The sequence below is a fragment of the Varroa destructor genome, unplaced genomic scaffold (genome assembly GCF_002443255.2).
Source record: "Varroa destructor unplaced genomic scaffold, Vdes_3.0 BEIS01000006.1, whole genome shotgun sequence".
Classification (NCBI taxonomy): Eukaryota; Metazoa; Arthropoda; class Arachnida; order Mesostigmata; family Varroidae; genus Varroa; species Varroa destructor.
Genome location: NW_019211459.1, coordinates 28,340,613 through 28,361,403, shown reverse-complemented (window position 1 = coordinate 28,361,403; position 20,791 = coordinate 28,340,613). Strand labels below are relative to the sequence as shown.

Below are 20,791 nucleotides of genomic sequence, written 5' to 3'. Positions count from 1 at the left end.
TATATAGTTATCAACGAATACGCTGTCTGATGTTATTTTAATGATCGTTGATCTACAAACAGAGGTGAACGAAGCGCTATACGCCATTGAACGAAGATAGGCTCGATCCTTTTAAACATCGCTGAAGGCAGTTAATCATGGGGTTTGGCCAACTTGTCATGCAAACCTAAATTCGAGTTTAAAATCTAAAGCTACAACAAATGATTAGGATTTTACTCAATCGATTCTAATCATCACAGACAATGACGCAGTGTAAAATGGCCTGGTGTTTCATGTCTTGCGAAGGTGTGGCAGTTTTTCGAAACGAAGGACCATTTTGTGAACATTTTGCTCATCGCCAAATACTTGAGCAGACGTTTGAATTCGTTGTATTGAATTTCATCGTCTTCGTCACTTTATGCACTTTTACTTAGTGGTCACAGATAATTATTTATAAGAACTTTATCACCATGTGTTACAAAATAATCTAAATCAAGCGTGTGATCATTATTGATACCAGTTCAAGCGTGTTAAAATTAGCGGGCCAGCGATGGACTACTACTGTCGGCGGCAACGAGTGAATCCGATCTACCTAATGGTTAAATGACGACGTTTCTGGGTATTTGGACTCGAAAAACGCAGAAAAGTCTATGAACTAAACGCAGAATCAACTTCTAGTCTGCGTGTCCAATAGGCTGCGATGGTAAGTTCTAGTTCTCTAAACTTCTACAGACTGCCAATCGTACGATGTACTTTCTTTGATCAATTGCTTTTCTTAAACAACGTCACTGTAGAGAAACAGCCAAGTTTTAAAGGTCGACTCGAAGTTTATATAATTTCTGCGGTGATTATATGAAACAGATAAATGACCATATTTTTCGAGAACGACTCGCAAGGTAGATCAATCCATCGAAATCAGGATTTCCTTCCCTCGAGTACTTTATGCAAGCGCATCAAGTCATACAAAACAACTGAAAGACCAGATGCGTTAGGATACTCACTTTTACACTAGAAAAGCGTGGTGTGGCGACGGGGAAAGTGTTTCTCTAGCACGAAATAGATTCTGAGTTTGATTCCCAGCCTGCACTTGAATGCTTTTCAAGTCACTATCTTCAGAAGCATGTGTGATGCTGGTGTATTAATGCGCACACGGGTGAAGCACAGCACTTATCTGTTAAACGCTTCTTCGACAGTTTTTTTCGCTCCATGCGCACGAAAAACGTCACGTTTGTCATTTGCATTTTGCACGTACTTTAATAATACTACAATATTATATGTTGTTGTTTTATATTAGTTTACAGGTACGATTCCGTGAAGAACGTCCGCTCGAAGATCATACAAATCAAGGTTGAGAAGGAATATGCTTACTATATGGTTCTAGCGGCCTTACACATAATGCCGATGTTCTAATATCATGCTGAGCTGAAAATACTGAGCTATCATCTACAATTTAGCTTAGTACAGGATGAAACACGCAGTAGACCTCAGTGGCGGAATGAACCGCTGGATTTCTACCTAAGAAACTAACACGTCCTATGACTACTTCCGCTCGATGTTCTAAATTATATCAAAAAGGTCGGTAACAAGCGTCTAAAGCTAACACAAAGGTGAGATATTTGCGGATATATCAACGAATAAACACGTACATCACCACATATCTGGCGTTGCCACCCCCCAGAAAAAGTGATCTTAGTTTTTTCCTCACCTTGACCAAAGTGTGGGAATGCCTTGTCGTGTAGCAAATAGTTCATTGGGACGTGCAGTTTCCGCGTTTAAGTACGATTGGATGCCCTAAACAGGGGGCGGGTGGGCGAGGGTTAAGCAGTTGGTGTGCAAATCGTACCGTGACAACGCTACGAGACTAATTGAGTTCGTGACACATCTCCTCCCTCAGTGAGTCCTATCGTCTCGTCTACACGCGTATAATGTTGATTAGGCCAACTCCTTGTTCTATTGCTACGATGCCGGCTAGCCAACGGCTACCTTTCTCGTTCGTTGATATTCGAAAAGGTCCCCTTAGGTAATGTTATAGCTGAATTAATTGCTATTTCACTAGTGGCCAATTACCTAACCTAACTATCCGAAAGAGGTAAAGCTGGCGGACATTTAACAGGCAAGGGCAGAACTGGAGATATTCTATACCTTCCCTGATAGAGTTCAATTACGCATATTATTATCATTACTATGTGTTTATCCTGGAATGATCATTAATGAATCCTATGAAAATCTACATACAAAATGAAAGTACATCTCCATCAATTTTGCAGACAGCATTATGTTCGTCTGGAGAAAACTTACTATGCGCAAATGTTTCAACACAGACGATGTATCACACGCGTATTCTCGTCGCCATAATTGGGTAAGAAATAACGGCCTAAAGCAACATTACATGAAGCTACTGACCGCAAAACATGAGCCGGCGGGTTCGGCTTATGGTTTTCATTACCAATCGTTTTCTTTATTGACTGTGCTTTGCTCTATATTTTCCGTACCGTATTGTGTGAACGTAACACACGGAATATATACTGTATTTGGTTTATATGAAGCTGCAATTTTTTTCGCTTTTTGGAAAAACCAAAAGCGTTCTAGTGGTATAACTATATAACAGAGAAATAAAAAAATAAGCCGATCAAAGCTCTGAAGGACTTTTTCCCTAAACACTGGCGTGACGATCCGAATTGACACTGTCACGACGTTGCTAAAATATTTCCTTCCGATCCTAGATAGATCAGAACCCGAGCTGTAGTTCCGTTTCTATTAACAAGAGAAACGAATACTTCTATGGTCTTGATTTTGGATCCATCAAACGGTGTTAGTTTCTCGCTGGTAGCAAGCTCTTTCAGCGTGCGATGGCTTGTATGCCCTCCGGACGCTTCGCCTTACAAAGGCAGTTTATAAGTTTTTAAATAATAACAAAAAACAACCCCGAATTAGTTGAACAAAGTTAGATAAAAAATAACCCGAACACCCTCGTTTACCAGTTTCAAGTTGTTCGTTACACCTATTACCTGGTCATTGTGAAGCTGATAGGATACGTTTGCATCGTAGGCTTTTGTGAAGTTTCCAACTAGCTCATCCGCGTCTGACACAAAAGGTCGTTTCGAAATTGATTTCCGCAATAGTAAAATACCTATGTTTTGTGCTTCGAAAACCTAAATAAATTGTTTAAGCCAAGCTTAGCAATTTCATCGCAACCATAGTTAGGGTCTTATATCACATGAAATTAGGCTTTTGTCTAAGTCTCATGGCAGCAAAGCTCTTTAATTCAAAGTATTCAGTTTCGAAAAACCCACTGGTATCAGCGACATTTACAGCATAAATCGGTACCACTCTGAAAGGTAACGTGGTCATTGCACGTACCAAATCTAAAAATTTCGATTTCAGCGTATCTATCTTCCTCGTTTTGACTGCCACGGGGCATTAGGTTTCTTATTAAGCGGGCTCTCTACGCTCACTGCCGGCTATCCATTTTCGTATCATAGGACAACAGACACTGATAGGCCTGTGCTAACATGCTGCTGCTGCTGCTGCTGCTGCTGCTGCCGACATGTATGGCTATGCCAAGTTTGACAACTTAGCCTGTGACATGTTGGATGAATTTTCATTTAGCTTGAGAAGCCTTTTGCGGCTCGATGAGCTTATCTCACTCGATTCGATGTACAAACTAACAAAGAAGCCCGTACTCTGGATAGATTTTGGATCAGATAAGAAAAAAGTATATCAATTAATGCATTGTCATTGCCAAATATCTTAGTGACACCAAGTAATTTTTAGATCGATAGATAAGGATTGTTATTTATTTTCTGCTTCCTGGCTCTATTAATTGTTTCCTTCTAATATTGTTAACCCCTTACGCGATTCAAAAATATTTTTGTATTATTTCGTTTCCAGGCTGTTGTATGGGTTTACATTGAGGGTCAAATGTATGTTATCATGTTCAACCCCGCATCAGCTGGACTCACGTTTTACGAACCTACGTTCAATACTCTCCAATGTTTTTTAGCATACGGTCTTTAGATATTATCTGCGTAAGATACGCGAAGTTCAATTATAACATTTTGGAACTGGAGGATACATGCCGCCTCGGTCGGCCATCTTAGATCTATGAAGACTACTTGAAGGCAATTCTGAGGAAGATGACTGGCAAACAGTTCGTAAATCGGCCGATAAGATCAATTCCCTTTATATGCGTGTAGGTGGCTACTTCGAATTTAAGGTATGCATTCAAAAATTAGGAGCCTGGTACCCCATAGATTTGTTGAAAAGCAAAAGAAAACCCAGCTCCTCTTTTTCTCTCAATATTTCGCTCGGTACCGAACAACACAAAGCCATGACAACAAATTTTTAATATAAATCATTGTGGATAATGAGAAGAGGTATCTATACTACAATACAAAGCAAACAAATGAATAGCTTTAGCAGATATGGCTAAGTTTAGAGTTAAACCAGGTTCTATTCTAACCATGATACGCATTTAATGGGGCTGGATACATTTTATTCATTATGAAAAAAGAGAACAGTTGACAGGGATCTGCATGCTGGTCAGTCGCACGAAACGCACAACGTTACCCAAGGGAAAAACAAAACCTCGTAGGTAAAGGGGGATCATTCTTCCCCAATGACAATGTCAGGCCACACATGTAACAGGCAAAGTCGCCCCGTAAAAGCTTGAGTAGAAAACTTTATTGCATCTATCATGTTTTCCAAACATCGTATTGACCGACCGCAAACCACATGTGGTCATTGGCGAATGAGAACCGGAACGATACATATGACAATGAGGAGAGTTTCAAAAAAATAGCTGGACAAAGTCTTCAACACCTGAACTGAGCATAGTTTACGAGAACGGATATAGAAATTATAAAATATTAATGATAAATTAGCTAAGAGATAATAAGGGCGTAACGGCGGATACTTGATCAGTTAAATTGTTACTAGAATACTAATGATATGCTGCATGTTTTTTTCGGAGAAAAACCGTGATTCCTTACGTTAAAACTCAATATTATAGTTGCTCATCACTTAGCAATAGTGTATTCAACGAATCAACCCCTGAAATTCTAATAAAAATTGTCTAAATCTATACGAAGCCTGTTTATTACAAGGAAGTAGTCTATAATGTTAGAATATATATTCGGAACGACCTGTATTCTACAGTATTGTCGAAGAACGTCTTGTTTCAAATAGCAATAAAGCGCGACTACAATAATATCACCGAAAAACGTAACTTCAAAATCTTTCAGATCATTATTAACACATCCAATACACGGCTGTCTTATGTACCCTGCTGACCGAAATGGGATTACGTAATACAAATAAAGTCGATTTACCAGCTTCACGATAAGAGTGCTGGTCTAGTGTATCTTTTTGACAGGACACACGTTCAGGTCGGCTGCCTGCGGATATATTTCACGACTTTCTTCGTAGGCCTACTCATTCATTCCTACTTTTTCTCTTAAAAGATAATGTCTACCTACTTATGACACTGATTTCTGTTCCCATTCTAACCTATAAGTTAGCTATTCAGTGCGCAGTACTTTTAGTGCGCGAACATAGAGAAAGTGCTCTGATATGAACACAGGCTAGACTAATATACACTCAGTTCTTAAAGCTTCATGAGGGATGGAGGCTATCTGCGTGGGTTTAGCATTTTATGGAGATCTAGAGTTAAGGGTTTTTTTATGGCACGACTCGATAAGGCCAAGTTCAGCATCGGGCTCTTTATTTTCCGTAGACACCCATCGTGGTTCGCATGGGCCCGCATAACAGGCGCCTAAACTCTCCTCTTATTTCGACCCGGTTAAATGGGGGTGTGGCCTCTATTTAACCTTTCAAAAAATCAATGACTCAGCAACCGGTTTACGTCACCACGCTTGTGCCACAGTTGTGGCAGAATTCTATCGTTTATCTAGAGCATGCTAATCCTTGGCAAATCGAATCTGTTGTTTTTTTTAACGACAAGACGAACGTCTCCCTATATTTATAGTTGAAAAAGGAGAATCGGACGTGGAAGTCAATTTTATTTCTCCAGTCCAGTATTAACTGTTTATTAGGCTGAGGTTTGCAATTTTTAGGACAATCGTTTGATGCAAACGTTAAAATAAATATTTGTGTTGACAAAAAGCACATATATTACTGTCACCAGATTGTAGCATTTGCCTTGCAAACTTTTACGCTACAGGATGTGATCGGTACTAAATTTTTCACGTAAGCTCTAGTGACTAGAATTTCAGCTTGTTCCTATATTCAGAGTAAAAAAAAACTATCGCTTTCCACCATTAGGATAAATGCTCGATAGACCTCACACTCGCTAGCTGACATGTATTGTTTTGTACTAAATAGGAAAGGTGCCTTATCAATACGATCTGCTGCCTCACAATGTCAGTTCCGGGGCTTCCACTTGGTCGTTTCTCTGAAATTTTTTAAGCAGACTGCACACAAAAGCGTCAAAAACGAATAAATGGTGGTTCGTACCGAAAGCACTTTTATTGACGTCTTCTTTACGCGTGCATTTCGCCAACCATCCTTCAACCATTAAACCAAGGGTTACCCAACTATAATTTAAGTTATCTTTAATTTTAGGGCAGGTACTTTTTTTTGCTTCAATAGGATTAGCTACAATATGGAGTAACTGACCACTTAGTACTTCTAAAATAATTACTTTCCTTCTGCAACTCGGTTCCTCTCCTGCAGGTCGCCGTATCCCTATCGAATAGCAGAAATGTTTGGGCAGAAAATTTCCATGTCGCCATTTTGTGTTTTCTGCCTTGTGAAAGGTATACAAAGGCAAAAGCGAACAGTGAGGTAAAGCAAAGTGGCTTATCCGTAAAGCTTTAAATAATCAATAAAACAAAACCCAACTGTGGGTTATTTTAGAAGCGTTAAAGTACATAACGTTTATTGAACGCGATATAATGGAATTTTGGCCACAATATCATGGAGTATCTAATCTGGGGTATGTGCTATTACGAAGTAACGTCTTGAAGGTGCTTTTTCTCGTTTTGTAGTTATCGACAACTTCTGGTTACTATAGTAAGCTTAAAATGTGCTCGAAACGTACAATGTAATTAGAATTGTATAATTACACACATTTAATTTCTTCAACGAAAAGATAGGCTACCTTGTCTGTGGATCAATACTACTTTGTCTCGCTACTCGTAATCTTCTAACGAGGGAGCAGAGAAATTTTCCAAAGGCCTAACCTAAAAATAGGCAGTGGTAGGGCTCCGAATTCGGTGATCACCAAAACCCAAAAACACACGCTGCAAACCTTAAAAAACCAAATTTATAGATGTGCGTATACCGTTTTTAACTTGTACACTAGCCAGGCCGACCCGGCCGATTTTGTAGTATCTTGCCAATGTTTTTTTGCTCTGGATGTCAGAGAATGGCCGAAATACGATTTTTTGTTTTCATGCTACAATTACAATTTTTGCGAGCTTTGAATATGAATGTTTTAGCCTTTGAAAATATTTATAAATGAGGCAGCAAGCAACATTTGGCGAGAAAGAAATAGCCAGTGAAAAATAATAAGAGGATCCGGTGTCTATGGTCGTAAAAGACAAGTTATACTCATGTTATTCCAAATGCCTTTTTTTTAATATAGGCAGTTCATTAAAATATTACTATTCACTCAAGCGGGGTCTTCACGACACTTTTGAGTTCTGATGAAGTATTCAAGTAAATCATTACATATAAATGATTTGATGCTCTAATCGATGTGAGCGGTCAAACGCCCTAACAGAGCCCATAGTTACACTAATGTGCGAAGTCCGAGCTGAAATCTTAGGTTACTCCTATATGTTGTTTATCCCGTATAGCATAGCATATACTACACAACAAATACAGTTGGATAAAACAAACAAACAAACCTGGTTTGCTGTAACAAACCAAAGAAAAGCTGGTAGGATACGTTGCTGACTCTACTACTTGTGCATCAGCTTTTCGGACTCATAAACTGTCGGTGGTGAATAGGATAGACATAGCGTGGTCTTGATCCTCAACACTCTACAGCCATCCTTTTGCTTAAGGACATACGGCCAGAGAATTAAGTGGCCATATCCAATAGACCTACAAAACTCGAAGCCGTTGGGCAAGTGACTGGGGTTGGGCAAAGCGGTGATATGAGCTCACTGTTCTTGTTTGTCCTGCCTAATAACCTGCCAGAGACAATTAGAAAATGCTACCTTCAGGTACATGTTGTCTCCTATGCAGATGATTTTGTATTGTTTAAGTTAAGTCGCTTTCACTTAGGGTAGGCCTGTTATTCTGCAAACCGGTTTTTCGAACATGGTATGGATACACGAAACGGAAGTGGTGGCATCACGCAGAGGTAAGTTCGTAGCGGCATTTGATTCTTTGCACATTGACTATACTCGACTGCACTGATCCGTTTACGTATTTCAGGTGAGCGCTACCATGAAATAACAGTTATTGGGTATTAGTAATCGCCGCGACCACAGACAAGCTGTTTTTAATGTACGCAAGGACGAGACCCCATTTCTCCGTACTCAAGGTAACCCTTATATGAAGATATCCGAGTATGTAACACCTCGTACGTTTGATCGTGTAGATGTCAGCATTTCCTACGGATGTTTTAAAGGTATACACCTTCATAAAAAGGAACAGGTTCGTATGCAGCTTATGCAGGTGCAAACACTCCATGGAGTATCTCAAGAAGCAATATGATTGACTAGCAATACATGGAATGATTCTCGGCGCGTTACGTCTGGATACATTATGTAATTAGCAATTAACCAAAGTTTTCAAGTTTTTATCATATGTATACACAGGTATGTTACCTAATGAACCTTAAATAAGTTCTACTGTTGACGACGAAAACCGCTTCTAGCTAACAGACACTAACGCCTTGATACATTTAATAATAGTAACAATTATTTTCAACGTAACAAATTTGCAATTTTTCTGCACTTTAGATATTAGAGTTACTTTGTGTACAAAATAGTCTTTAAAGTTATATGACAAGTTACACAACACATATGGATTAATACGTCTATGTGAAAAAGGTAATACTACAGAAGCATGGCACAGAATTTTGTGAAGTTACTGCAACATCCTATATCCAGAGAGAATAATCAAAGACAACCATGTATAATAGTGCAGAATTACTTTTCGTTAGCTTCAGGAACAGTACCAAAGGACGCGTTTAAGTTAAGATTGATTTTTATTATGCGTTCTTTTCAAAAACCAAGGAAAACATTTTTCCCCACAGCAAAAATTTTCGTATGTTTATTCGACACAAGCACTATCCACTATGATTACAGCTTCGATTCAGGGCCTATGTCGTTAACTTGTCATTTTCAAGCTATTTTCTTTAATCCACAAGTAAGTTTCTAATAATAATCTTGCATTAAGCAATAGTATCGCTCAAATACTACGTATACAAAATATTTTCACCGTATGAAATTTAGGATCGTAGTAGGCTAAAAGTTCTAAGGACGCAAAGACTAACCATTTATGCTTGTTTAGACGCCCGATCAGCAAATAATAGCCACTTCTTTAAAATGTCAGTCATGTCTGTATGAAAAATGTGTGTGTATCGAAAATGATTTTTCAACCGTTGTGGTGAGCTTTCGAGCCCCTTAAATCAAAATTTTATTAAGGAGTTTTTAGTTTACTTCGTAGAGGTCTTTCTCAGATCATTCAGAAATAGAATGGAAATTTGACACCGTCATATTGGGGGCAAAAAAGCAGTTTTTAATCTTAATAGGGAGTCCATCCAGTGCCGAAAGATTGGATAATAACTGATCTTTGCTCAGAATACAAAAACGTTTACTTTGACAAATAAATTATTTTGTAATAAAGTGACTTTCATTTGGTACGCTGAATGCGCATGAACGCATGCCCGTTATACAACCGCTCAAGGTCTTCCTCGCTTCAAAGGCACATGCCTGTAATTGTAGTGAAATTGACCCAGATGGCCTCTAGCATTGAATATCAAAATATAACACTAATTATAAGGCAGATGAATCAAGCATGGCTCTTCCATGACAATAGTGACGAATAAAGCTGTTTTATAGCGAACTACAATCCCTTTGCAACAGGTATCAGTGCTGTTTTTCCGTCACCTGCTTCATTCAATGACAAAAACTGGGAACCGTTAGAGAACTAATATATAAGTTTGACCCCAATGTCCTATAACGTCTTAATTTGTCCTTATGTTCATCAGTAATTACAGTTTCTTTGGAACATACACTTTGAGGGTGGACTTGAATATGCTGAGGACACATTTTTTGGTTTAATACGGGTTTTAATAGGCAGAGAATCGAATAAGATCGTAGCACGAAAGCAACAATCTCCTATACTATGGGAGCACGACGCATTTAAGAGCAAATTAAAGCACCACTACGAGTATTATAATTAATAGATATACTAAGATCGCAAATTTTTAACGGGACATTGCGTGGTGTCAGTAGTGGATAAGAAAAAGTGCAAGGGACTGAAAGGATCGTCCTAAGAAGCACCAAAGTTGATGCGCCTTAGCCGGTGATGTCGACTCTCTGAGTTCTTTCTGTTATGAAGTAATATGGTGAATTAGATATCTTGTGGCGATGGCAGAAAAATCTTAGAGTATATTTTTCTACAGTTGAAATACACGACCTCAGGACATCCACCATTCAATTGCTACCTCAATGTTTGGCTTGTGAGTAAGTGAAGCACAGTCAGCTTGCTCTAATTCGCCTTTATATGTTGGCTTTTACTCTTAAAACGACTTAGCTTATAATAAGGACTACGTACGTAGGTATTTCATTATTTGTTTGACCTCTGAGAATTTCTTTCTTTTCCCATTATAACGCTGAAAAAGATAGTTGAAAGTGCTACATTCCTGCGAGAGCTTTCGCATTAATGTCTAAATTTATTTAAACATTTGTAAGAATGATGAATAGTCATACAGCGTACCTGAAACTACGGTACAAATAGCAACCACACAAGTGACTAAGGACGTATTGATGCATACGTGTGTGGATTTCTGCGTAAAAAGCAACACGAATTTAAACTGAAATATAAAATAAAATAGTACAACTTCACAACCCATTTTTATTACAGATTTTTACAGTGCCGAAGATTGTGTTGAAGCGTCTATGAAGTGGAACAATAGCTTTACTGATATACAGTACATAGTTCCTCCTTCGATAAACATTATCGTTAGTCCGATTGGTTATGGGCCGGCAGGTGGCTATGATCTAGGTCAAAAAGAGGAAAGACGTACCATGTACAACATAATTGTGTTCGAAGCTGTGGCTTAGAATATTGTAGCCTTTTAATACGGTTAGGGTTAGATATAGACGCGTCGCTGGTTGTAGACGCGTTCCACTTAGACGGATTCCACGCCATCCACGTCTTGTTCGGCTTAACCTGGCCGTGATCGTTTAGCCTTCATATGTTCGAAATGGTGAACAGTCTATCATATTTTCTTAGGCGCCACCGAAGGATATCGTTCACGTCTCCTCTTTGTCCAAAGTAACTCTATGGCCGCCGCTTCCCCCTTCATGGGCGGGCCTAGAGAGTACGTGGAGAGGGCATCACGATGACGTCATATGAGGGGTATAAAGTAGTTGCCGCGGCGTGCCCTGCGTTCGTCCGAGATCAGAGTTGAACCCTGTGGTCCGTGCACCGTGTAATTCTATTTACTCATCTATTTTTTTTCTTTACAACCAACAGACAGAAGATTGGTTGTTCTCTGATTATTTGTTACTACGCTGCGTACGTTCGTCATTAGTCGGCGTTCAGTACCCCTTTCCCCCTTGTACTGACTGACATATACACAAGGTAGCCACGAGGCGTGAGCCGCGCACATTCGTGCTTCTTCACTATCGACTGTGAATCTAGCCTTTTGGCGCCGTCGCCGTATTCGAGGAGCTCCCGAGGATGGTTGCGCGTCGGGCCCCCCTCGGTTGGGCCGTCTTCCTTTTGGCTCTGGCCGCAGTATCGCTCCTACTTGCCGACGCTCAGCCCGCCCAGGAGAGGTAAGTGTAACATTGACAATGTCATCAATTAATCGACATATTCTATCTGTCCGTACCACTAACAACAGCTCCGAAATGACACATTTTATGGAAATATGTCTGATGGATAAAAAAATAGCCCAACTATCAACGGCGATATCGTTCTACAATGAGCGATCGTTTGGGTTCTCTCGCCCTGTATGACTGAATTTAACGTGTCTACCGCATGCAGAATATTCGCACTATAGCTTTTTAGAAGTTGTTAAATAAAAAATAAAGATGGTATAGAATCTCATCGGACATACTTTAATTTACAAAGCTGTTCACTGTCTGAATTCAACGCGTATACTGGCTATCAGACAGGAAATTGAAACTAATGATAAATTCACTTTCTCGGCAAAGGGTGGCAAATGTGTGTTTGTCTAATGAACCTATCACGAAAGTGATTCGGAGGTTATCTGAGTGCTGAGGTTTTCTCACAAACGCCTTAGCTATTACAGTTGAATCAGACGTCAACGAACGTCTATCGCAATGTTCTACTACGGGGTGACAAGGGTCACAATTTGGAGATTTTGTTGACTAAGGAGGCTTTTATTATTTTATGGCTCTCACTGATCGATTATCGATTTAGCAACAAACAACATACGTTCCACAAAATGCTTCCCAACGTCGAAATGTACGCCTATCATTATCGTTAATATATATTATTTAAAATACGGCGGTTATTTAAAAATTGGAGCGTACCAACATCCTCATATAGAAAAAGAGAAGGTTATTATTATATGTTATATAAATACTACAACCTAGCAGTATGTTAAATGCATATACATATGTTGCGTACTACAAACACAATACTAACTTCAGTTGAGTGTAAAGAACAATGCTCACTGGACTTGTCCCTTGCTATCAGTCCATTAAAAGATCACCTACATGTTATGGCAGTCACGCAACACGGCTAAGTTAGAAAGTTCCAATTTGATATGACACTGCTCTAGTGGATTTTCGTCCATTTTATACAATTAAAGCATCAAAAAGCAATCCTGGTTTTTGTTTAATTAAAAACAGCCCGAGTAAAAGGAATAAACTCATAGCTAGGAACTACGGCAGGATCGTCATCTTCGTTGGAAGAACGGAGATATCATAGATTGACGATACGGACAACGATTTAATTTGCTTTGGCGGTCATTAGGCTTTAAGAGACAGGTAACAGCTCACACTGAGACTACTGCTGTTGCTATTGCGTTAATGGCCTGCCAATTTGTGGTGGTGTCGATGCCACCGGAGTTTCTTTACGACAGACGGCAATAGCAGTTCACATTATTGAACCTCTTCTAGCTTTGAATTGACTAACCATTGTAGGTGGTGTTGCTTGTTGGTAGTCGACTCGTACACTAGGATATTGAACCTTCACCCACAGCTTGGTGAGACAGATTGCGCCGAAACACTTTGAAAAGATAACTCAATTTCTCGAGAAAACGCGCTTTTTTTTGAAATTGTTGATTTGAACAAAAAGGTGAATTCATTTATTTGTTCCTTTACGCTTGATCGTAGCAGAGATGACCATTAATAATGCTTTCAAATGTGCTATTGCTGTTTGAGATAAATTCATAAACTATATATAAATGTCTCAGATTCTACGTTCGGTACTACCATCAAGTATTGCTTCAGACGACGGCTCCGAAGTTTTCGTTTGTCATTGAACCTAAACCATAAGCTCAGTCTTTGAGCTTAGAGGGCTACAAGCCAGGACTGCACAATGACAGAGCCATCCACAGGATATAAAGGACTATACCATGATTGTAATAAAGCAATGTTCCATTCGCTTTGGCCGAGTGCTGAGCTATATAAACGTAAGCTTAAGTTAGGCCATTGCACTTTTGCGCACCAAATTCAAAATGTCTATTGACGTGGGAACTTGATTGATTTCATTTTACTTAGTAACGTTTGTCATAGTTTCGACATCGTAACCCATGCAAGATAGTGTCCCGTCGCTTGGTTTAATCATAAATTCGCTCAATAAATTAGGGATTAGATGAAGATAGACATCACAACTGCTTATGACACCGTGCAGATGACCCTAAAAATGAGTCCGGTAGAAAAGTTTGCTTCACTCTAACCCTTCTCTAACCCTTAGAGGTAACAGAACACCTTGATACGTTCTATTTTTTCCATATTGATAAACAAGATCAATAGTCACTTTTATTTGAAACAAGGACTTGTGCTTAGTTCTGCTTTTTTTTTTTTGTAACGAAAATGTGCTTCTACGATATCACACAGTGAAACTGCTATACATCCCACAGACCTTTATGCTTTGATTCTGTTAACAAAGCTTACCATTTGTGCTGCGATACATATATTGAATGAATATGCCCGCAATGTATGGTCTCAATATTCTGCTCCTTAAATGGTAAAATCTTAGTAACAAAGTCTCTAATACTTATTATTAATTAAGTTAGTATACATATATATGCATGTGTATATATATGCGTTGAATCTAATATTTACATATGATTAGTAAGGACGGATGATACCATCAGTTAGCATACACGTTAGGGCTGGACGGAAATGAGCTGGCCTGAGTGTACATCCTAGTAAGATACAGGATTTCTCTTGTCACAGGAAGCTCCGGCACTTGATTCAGACTTTAAATTTGGCGGAAATATGTGTATGGCAATTTATCATACTTCCCATACCTAGAAGATAACGGCGCGAAATTTAAATCGAATATGACATGATCTCGTTATTAGAAGCTATCAAATACCAGGAACACCTAAACACCGTACATGATATACGTAGTATATTATTACAGCCCGGACCAAGCAGCAGATGATCAAACGGAAAAAATACTACACTACTCTATAGAAATATATTTTTGAAGCATTTGAAATGGAGTCGCCACAACACAATCAGTCACCAGTCGTCGATCTTCCGGAGTTGGCATAAGGCCGAATTCGATATACTTCCAAGAATGTATTAAGTCTGTAATATTTTTACATTTTTTTAAAATCTTTCTCTGCGAGGTTCGCATACTTGAAGTCATTTCGTGAGTCTGCTGTTTTCTGATCGAAGATCCCCTTTAACAGTGCGGCTAAGAAAGCTTGGAATGAACATGCTGACTGATAAAGTTATTACTCCATGCTCAGCCAAGGTAACATAAGGCCGTTGTCATTCGGATTTAAGCACTCCGCGTAGAACATTTTAATGCTTTGGAAACGCGAGTGCCACGAAAGGTCAAGATCTAAAATGCGGCTCAAATAGGACGGTGCTAAAAAAGTATGTATGTGCCTATACATGCGCAAATACACACGTATATAACCTCGCTAGCACTAACAAATTATTTAGGCGCACAGTTTGTTTTTCTGCAAATATTTCTGTTTAATAACCTATGAACAGACTGGAATTTTCGGATGGCTCTGTTTATTTATATGTTTAGCTTTTGCTCCCACGATATAATGCACATTTCCCGTTTAGCTAGTAGATGAATCAAACCTTATCGCGCTTAACGTATCATAGCCAATTTAATAAAATACGAATAAACTCGCCTTTGATCGAAGCATTATTTTTTTAACTGCGAAAATCATGACAGTGGCTAATACGCAAAAAGGAATTGAGAAACAAGGCTCGCCAGGCCTATACTTAGGGAAAGAAAGAACCTGTTCTTGTTCACGTCCGATTGTAGTCACTCCCCCGTTTTTCTTTGTTCCTCTATAAAATATTGTGAAGGTAATAACTGAGTTTAATAATTTAAGCTACGCAATCATAAAACCGGCCTTTAAGCATACAAAAGTTGATCAGAGGAGAAGCCTGTTCAGATAAGCTGCTGTATGTGCACGCATAATTTAGATGAGAATCGTCTGACCAATCGGGTGAATAGAAGAAACAGATGACGCATAGAAAGCCCCGTATTTCTGAATATGGAACATCAATACTTTAATAAACTTCTTTAAGATTAAAAATATGGACGATTATTTAATTTAATGATACTTAATCGGCACATCTATTGCCACTATTTCGGATACAGGAACAATGTCTCGTCGTCATGGCGAACAGACATATTTGAAGTGTTATTATTTTCTTTGTCGTAAATGGAACAAACGGTTAGAGTCGTGACTGGATGATAATATGGCTTCGCTTTAGCCGAATCAGAGCATCTATGCAAAAGGATACGTCTCCATCCAGTAAATTGGCTTTGTTCTACATATGCTCCATGTGGTACAGGAAGATCAATATATCCTAAGGGACACACGGTCGTATAACAAAAGGCACATTAGAATAAACCTTGTCATTCAAGCAATTACAGCACAGTTACTCATAATTCATTTTGTTAGTTTGGAACATTGACTTACTTATGATCGATCGCATTGCTTGTGTACAATTCTGTATTTTGCATACCTCTACGGTGGCATACTTGTTTAGTGGATGCAAACATGAAAATGCGTTCATCTAGCGCTGTCAAATAGTAAAAGTACCGAAAGATAACTTGAACAGCGTTTGGCAGCTTTCTTATCATATCTCGTTCTTGAAACTTACCTCTCGCAATGCTTGTTCACCATCTTTAGCGTACCCCAATCTTTTTTCTCTCTTCCGCACACGCTATAAGCTATCGGTAAGGCCAAAATGGATAGTTCTTGTTCACACCATTCGCGTCCCTAAAAGTGTTGTTAGTCGCAATTGCCCAAGTTGCGTCCAGCTACCCCCGTCCGTCGCGGCAGCTAGTCACTAATATGACCGTTGATATGTGTCGTTTCATAGTTAACGCATGCCCCTACCCATGTATTAGAAGTTGAGGGGCCTGTTCTCTATTCCGTCGAGATCGTGGTCCATGCTCAAAGAAGGGTATCACTATTTGCTCCTCTGTAATCCATTTCGAGTGCATGCGGAACATTTCAACGTACCTCAGTTCAAAACTAACACAAATTGAATTTGTCCAGTAATAACATGTGGTAACTATTGGGTGTCGCATATAAGGAATCTATCTATAAGAAATTTGCATAAGGTGCATTACTTTTCGTCCTATCGACATCGTTCAAAGTTATTACCGTTCTGGTTAATGCGCTGCTGATTCAAAAAGCTTTAGGGCCTTTTTGTAATATCAGTTTTCTGGTGTGAGCTTTATCTTCAAGATATCCTAACGAGAACAAGTGCATTGGCGTCTAGTCTGGAGAACGGGCAGGTTGTTCTTTGGATAGAAATTTATTCATCCAACCTATCCATTTGGGATATACTCTTACCTAATGTGCAGGTGTTCCGTTCTATTGGAAATACAGTTTACCATCTGTATCAAGGTCCTCCGCAAGGTGTAATGATTGGAATGTAAAGATCCTAGCGGTAAATCAGGTATTTGGTCCTGCACTATACAAAAATAATGGTCTGAGAATCCATCTTGTGCTAACAACCTCTCTGCTCATCGTATTCAAACTCCTTAGCCGTAAATTGTTGATGAATCAATCTGATAATATTTAACTATTTCGAAGGCCTATCGACCTTACCTATCACTAACTTACGAAATATGAGAGTTTTATACGTAACTTATTATTGCTAACGACATTAATGCAAATGTAATCGGGTAACTGGAATTAGGAATCGCAAAACTGTAGAAAAGAAGTGGGAAGTTAAGTTCGCTGGCTTACAACGAATCTTCTAACTCTGACATTTCGTGTAAAATCAACGCTCGACGATTGATCCTGAATTTATAAAAGCTATGTTTCTTACGAAAGTCGACAAAAAACTTTCCGGCTATCGTACATTCATTACTGTCATTAGTAGTACTGCTATTGCCCTTGACGTTAGCTGATGCGTCTTAAGTGCTTTTAAAATGTATGAATATGCTATCTACAACGACCATTCAAATGTGCTAGACCTATGCCCAGCTAACGTCAACAAAAACCATCGATTTGTTTCTAATAATACTGTTGTATTTCATTTTTGCTGGCCTAATGTTTTAGTAGGATTCTTTGGTCCTTCGAATCCGGTGACAAATTTGCAAACCTATAATGTGCACCTAGCTCACTCTGCGGTCCAACCAAAAAGGCTACTGAATGGCTTTCCAATAGCGAAGTGTTCCCATAGGGCTAGACGCATCTATAGCAGTGCCATTTCCATTCTCAGAACAGAGTCAAGCAACGGGCTACAGAAAAGATGGATCGTGCAGTAGCGCCGGCAAGCACTGCCTCGATAAACAGCAGCACTAATCAGCCGGTGACCCACGGCGTGCTGTCCATACTCATATCGCTTCAGACGTATCACAGGCAAACGAAAGCCATCGGTTGAAGTCTTGTGGACAACTTGTCGGTGTTTACCGAGCAAGACTTTGTCGCAGACACACACACACACACACACACACACACACACACACACAGACACATAAACATCTACACGTCTTGCTGACCACCATTTCCATTGCTACCAGCAAGCACAACTTTGTCGAAAGCACGACAATAACAACTGTTTCCACTTATTTTTAAGCCCATTTTGTCTTTCTGTAGCCCTTCCCTTTGTCTCTCAGAGGCGGTTCGATAGCAACGGTCATGGCAACCTTACGCTGAGCGCCTGACAACGAACTTTATGACCAATTCTGCGAATATTCACACGTTTCTGTCACCTGGGTCTAAATATGATTGATGCGTGTTTTAGGAAGAACAGGCGTATTCTGCTAAACATATTCTTTAAGCGTTTCTAAACATACATAAACATAAATTTTCCACTCGATATAAAGGTATAGAAATGTAATCCCTAAATCTACAAAACCGTAAAAAGCACGATGTCAAAGGTATGTGCCTCACGAATATCAGGAATGTAGCAGGAAGGGACGTCAGGCAGTCAAAGCGCGCTATCTACCTAAAGCGCAGCTTATGTTATCTATCTTCTGGTGAGACTGTTCAGGCTACTGCGACGGGTATTGGAAATTTTGGAACGAAAGCTAACGGCCTTTTTTCTTGGTGAAACTTTACGTTGAATATGTATAGGGTGTCCCAAAATAATGTATGCATAGCTTAAATAATTCGGTTTTTTTTTTTACTTGAATGTAATTCATATTTACACCATACAATAATAGAATCTGCGTAGAACACTCTTCCTCTTACTCAGACGTTTAAAATCATTACCGTTCTAGTTGATACACCGCTGACTGTAATGACTATTGACTCACAAACTCCAGCAAATGTCTTATTTGTGTATCCTTGCTTAACTATGGTTGCTTGGCATAGACTTTATGGTTAAGAAATACCCACACAAGAAAGTCCATTGGGCTCAGATCTGGGAGACAGGCAAGATATTCTATGGGACCTCTCCGTGCAACCCATCTGTTTAGAAGAATTCTCATCAGGATATGCCCTAGCATTACACTAATAGGTAGGTGTAGGTGTTACGTCCTGTAGAAGAAATACGATTCACCATCTTCACCAAAGCTCAGCTCAGATGCGTGGTGAAGCAGATTTTTGCAGTGAATTTAAGTAATCGACAGCAGTCACTGTCTCGTCAAAAAGAGTGCTCGAATTCATCGTTTGCCTGAAATGCTGCACTATTTTGTAGCTCATGAAAAATTAACTAGAGTTCCTGTGTGATAGTTGATTTGAATGTACTTTCATCGTTTCAAACAATCCTTCCTGAAAACTTTCGGAAAACTTCGGATTCATTCGAGAAGCATTCGTAAAAGTTTTTTTCGTTAATAATTACAATGTAACGTTTACGTTTAAAACGTAAGTTCACAAGTCCCGTTTAAGACGTTCTACTATAACTTTTTGGCTAATAATTTGGCTTAATATTTATGGTCTTCCAAACATTTCAATGTTTCCAATAGCACTTTTTAAGTAGTATTCATTTATTTGGACACTTTACGGTACTTCAGTGTTCAGTCGCCACGAGCGTGTAGCCGTACCCAAAATATACCTCATCGCGATTGACATTAGGTTGTTCAAAGTCTCTGGTCGTCGATGTAGAAATCGTCATAGCGGACATCTTTGGGCAGGTTCTCCGTTTACCTCTCTTGGATACTAATTTATTTATCCCAGTGCAACAATTTACCATCGAATATAACGGAGTGACAATTTTTGTCTGTAGATGGGTTTCTCGGGAATCAAGAACCCCCTTGGACCTTGTTGAGAGCATGTCTTACCGAGGTCGACTTTCAAAATAAAGCGGTGCAGCAATCTATTTGGCATACGGAGACGAAAAAGTGCATCTAAATACGCATATCATATAATAATATAGTAAGCTGACTTCCGTTCCTGTAACGTTCGGAACAAGCGTTATAGCATTTGCTATGGCAATCAAACGAGATATCGTATTGGAGGGGTACACCACCAGCACTATCACCATCGGAACTCATAGACAATTACGAAACGTACTCAATACTCCATCACCTTGCACCATGTGCTAACATAACCTAGCCTATAAACATGTACGTACATGTACCAAGTGGCACGAAATGTCTGAATCCGGAGTCTATACTTGAATATCTTTCGTACTGACTTTTCAGAGTGATAACTACCCGGCTGGATGCTTCAGGTAAAGAAATGCCCTTGTATCATAAGTACGACCAAACGACTTGCCATTTCACATCCGAACTTTTAACAGTGATTGTTTATTATCAATGCTCCCATGCTTATCGGTATTTTTTTCTGAAAGAACGATATTTGCTGTACATATATAGCAATTCCACTGGGACAAGATATGTTTATGCACAAGTACATATCTTGTCTCAGCGGAACACGGAAAGTAGTTTACCTGTAGATCTCGGAGGAGCTGTATGGTACCTATTCAACGTCGATATTTCGCATGTCTCGAAAAATGTATGCACGCCCAGTATGTACGCTACTGGGCGATTCAAGCCGATTGAATACGTGCAG

General features: G+C 39.3%; 2 protein-coding genes and 1 long non-coding RNA gene across 20 annotated transcripts in view; 2 read left to right on the top strand and 1 right to left on the bottom strand.

Moving 5' to 3' along the window:
* The window catches only part of LOC111252848 (uncharacterized), a 25,377-nt gene extending 16,956 nt beyond the window's left edge, over positions 1-8,421 (top strand). For 7 of the 14 annotated variants that reach the window (XR_015329741.1, XR_015329742.1, XR_015329744.1 and 4 more), the window contains one exon: positions 1,274-2,617. Coding sequence is in view for 4 of the 14 variants with exons in the window: in XM_086992205.1 (XP_086848331.1) it covers positions 1,274-1,294 (21 nt within the window). In the remaining 10 variants the exon portion in view is untranslated. Of the gene's footprint in view, positions 1-499; positions 683-1,273; positions 2,618-3,870; positions 5,063-8,385 lie in introns of those variants that run through there. The other 7 variants (XM_086992203.1, XM_086992201.1, XR_015329743.1 and 4 more) reach the window with 6 other exon arrangements.
* The window catches only part of LOC111252853 (uncharacterized), a 32,213-nt gene that overhangs the window by 6,464 nt on the left and 4,958 nt on the right, over positions 1-20,791 (bottom strand). Inside the window, exons 1-2 of one of the 2 annotated variants that reach the window (XR_002674367.2) lie at positions 1,685-1,718; positions 981-1,109 (exon numbers count right to left, since the gene is read on the bottom strand). The exons of the other annotated variant lie outside the window; for it this stretch is intronic. This is a non-coding gene — a long non-coding RNA (uncharacterized LOC111252853). Of the gene's footprint in view, positions 1-980; positions 1,110-1,684; positions 1,719-20,791 lie in introns of those variants that run through there. 2 annotated transcript variants of the gene reach the window in all.
* LOC111252849 (uncharacterized) overlaps positions 11,585-20,791 on the top strand; it is a 58,843-nt gene continuing 49,636 nt past the window's right edge. The window contains exon 1 of one of the 4 annotated variants that reach the window (XM_022811389.2): positions 11,585-11,966. In XM_022811389.2, coding sequence (XP_022667124.1) covers positions 11,869-11,966 — 98 coding nt within the window. In that variant the 5' untranslated portion in view covers positions 11,585-11,868. Of the gene's footprint in view, positions 11,967-14,975; positions 15,219-20,791 lie in introns of those variants that run through there. The other 3 variants (XM_086992211.1, XM_086992213.1, XM_086992212.1) reach the window with 3 other exon arrangements.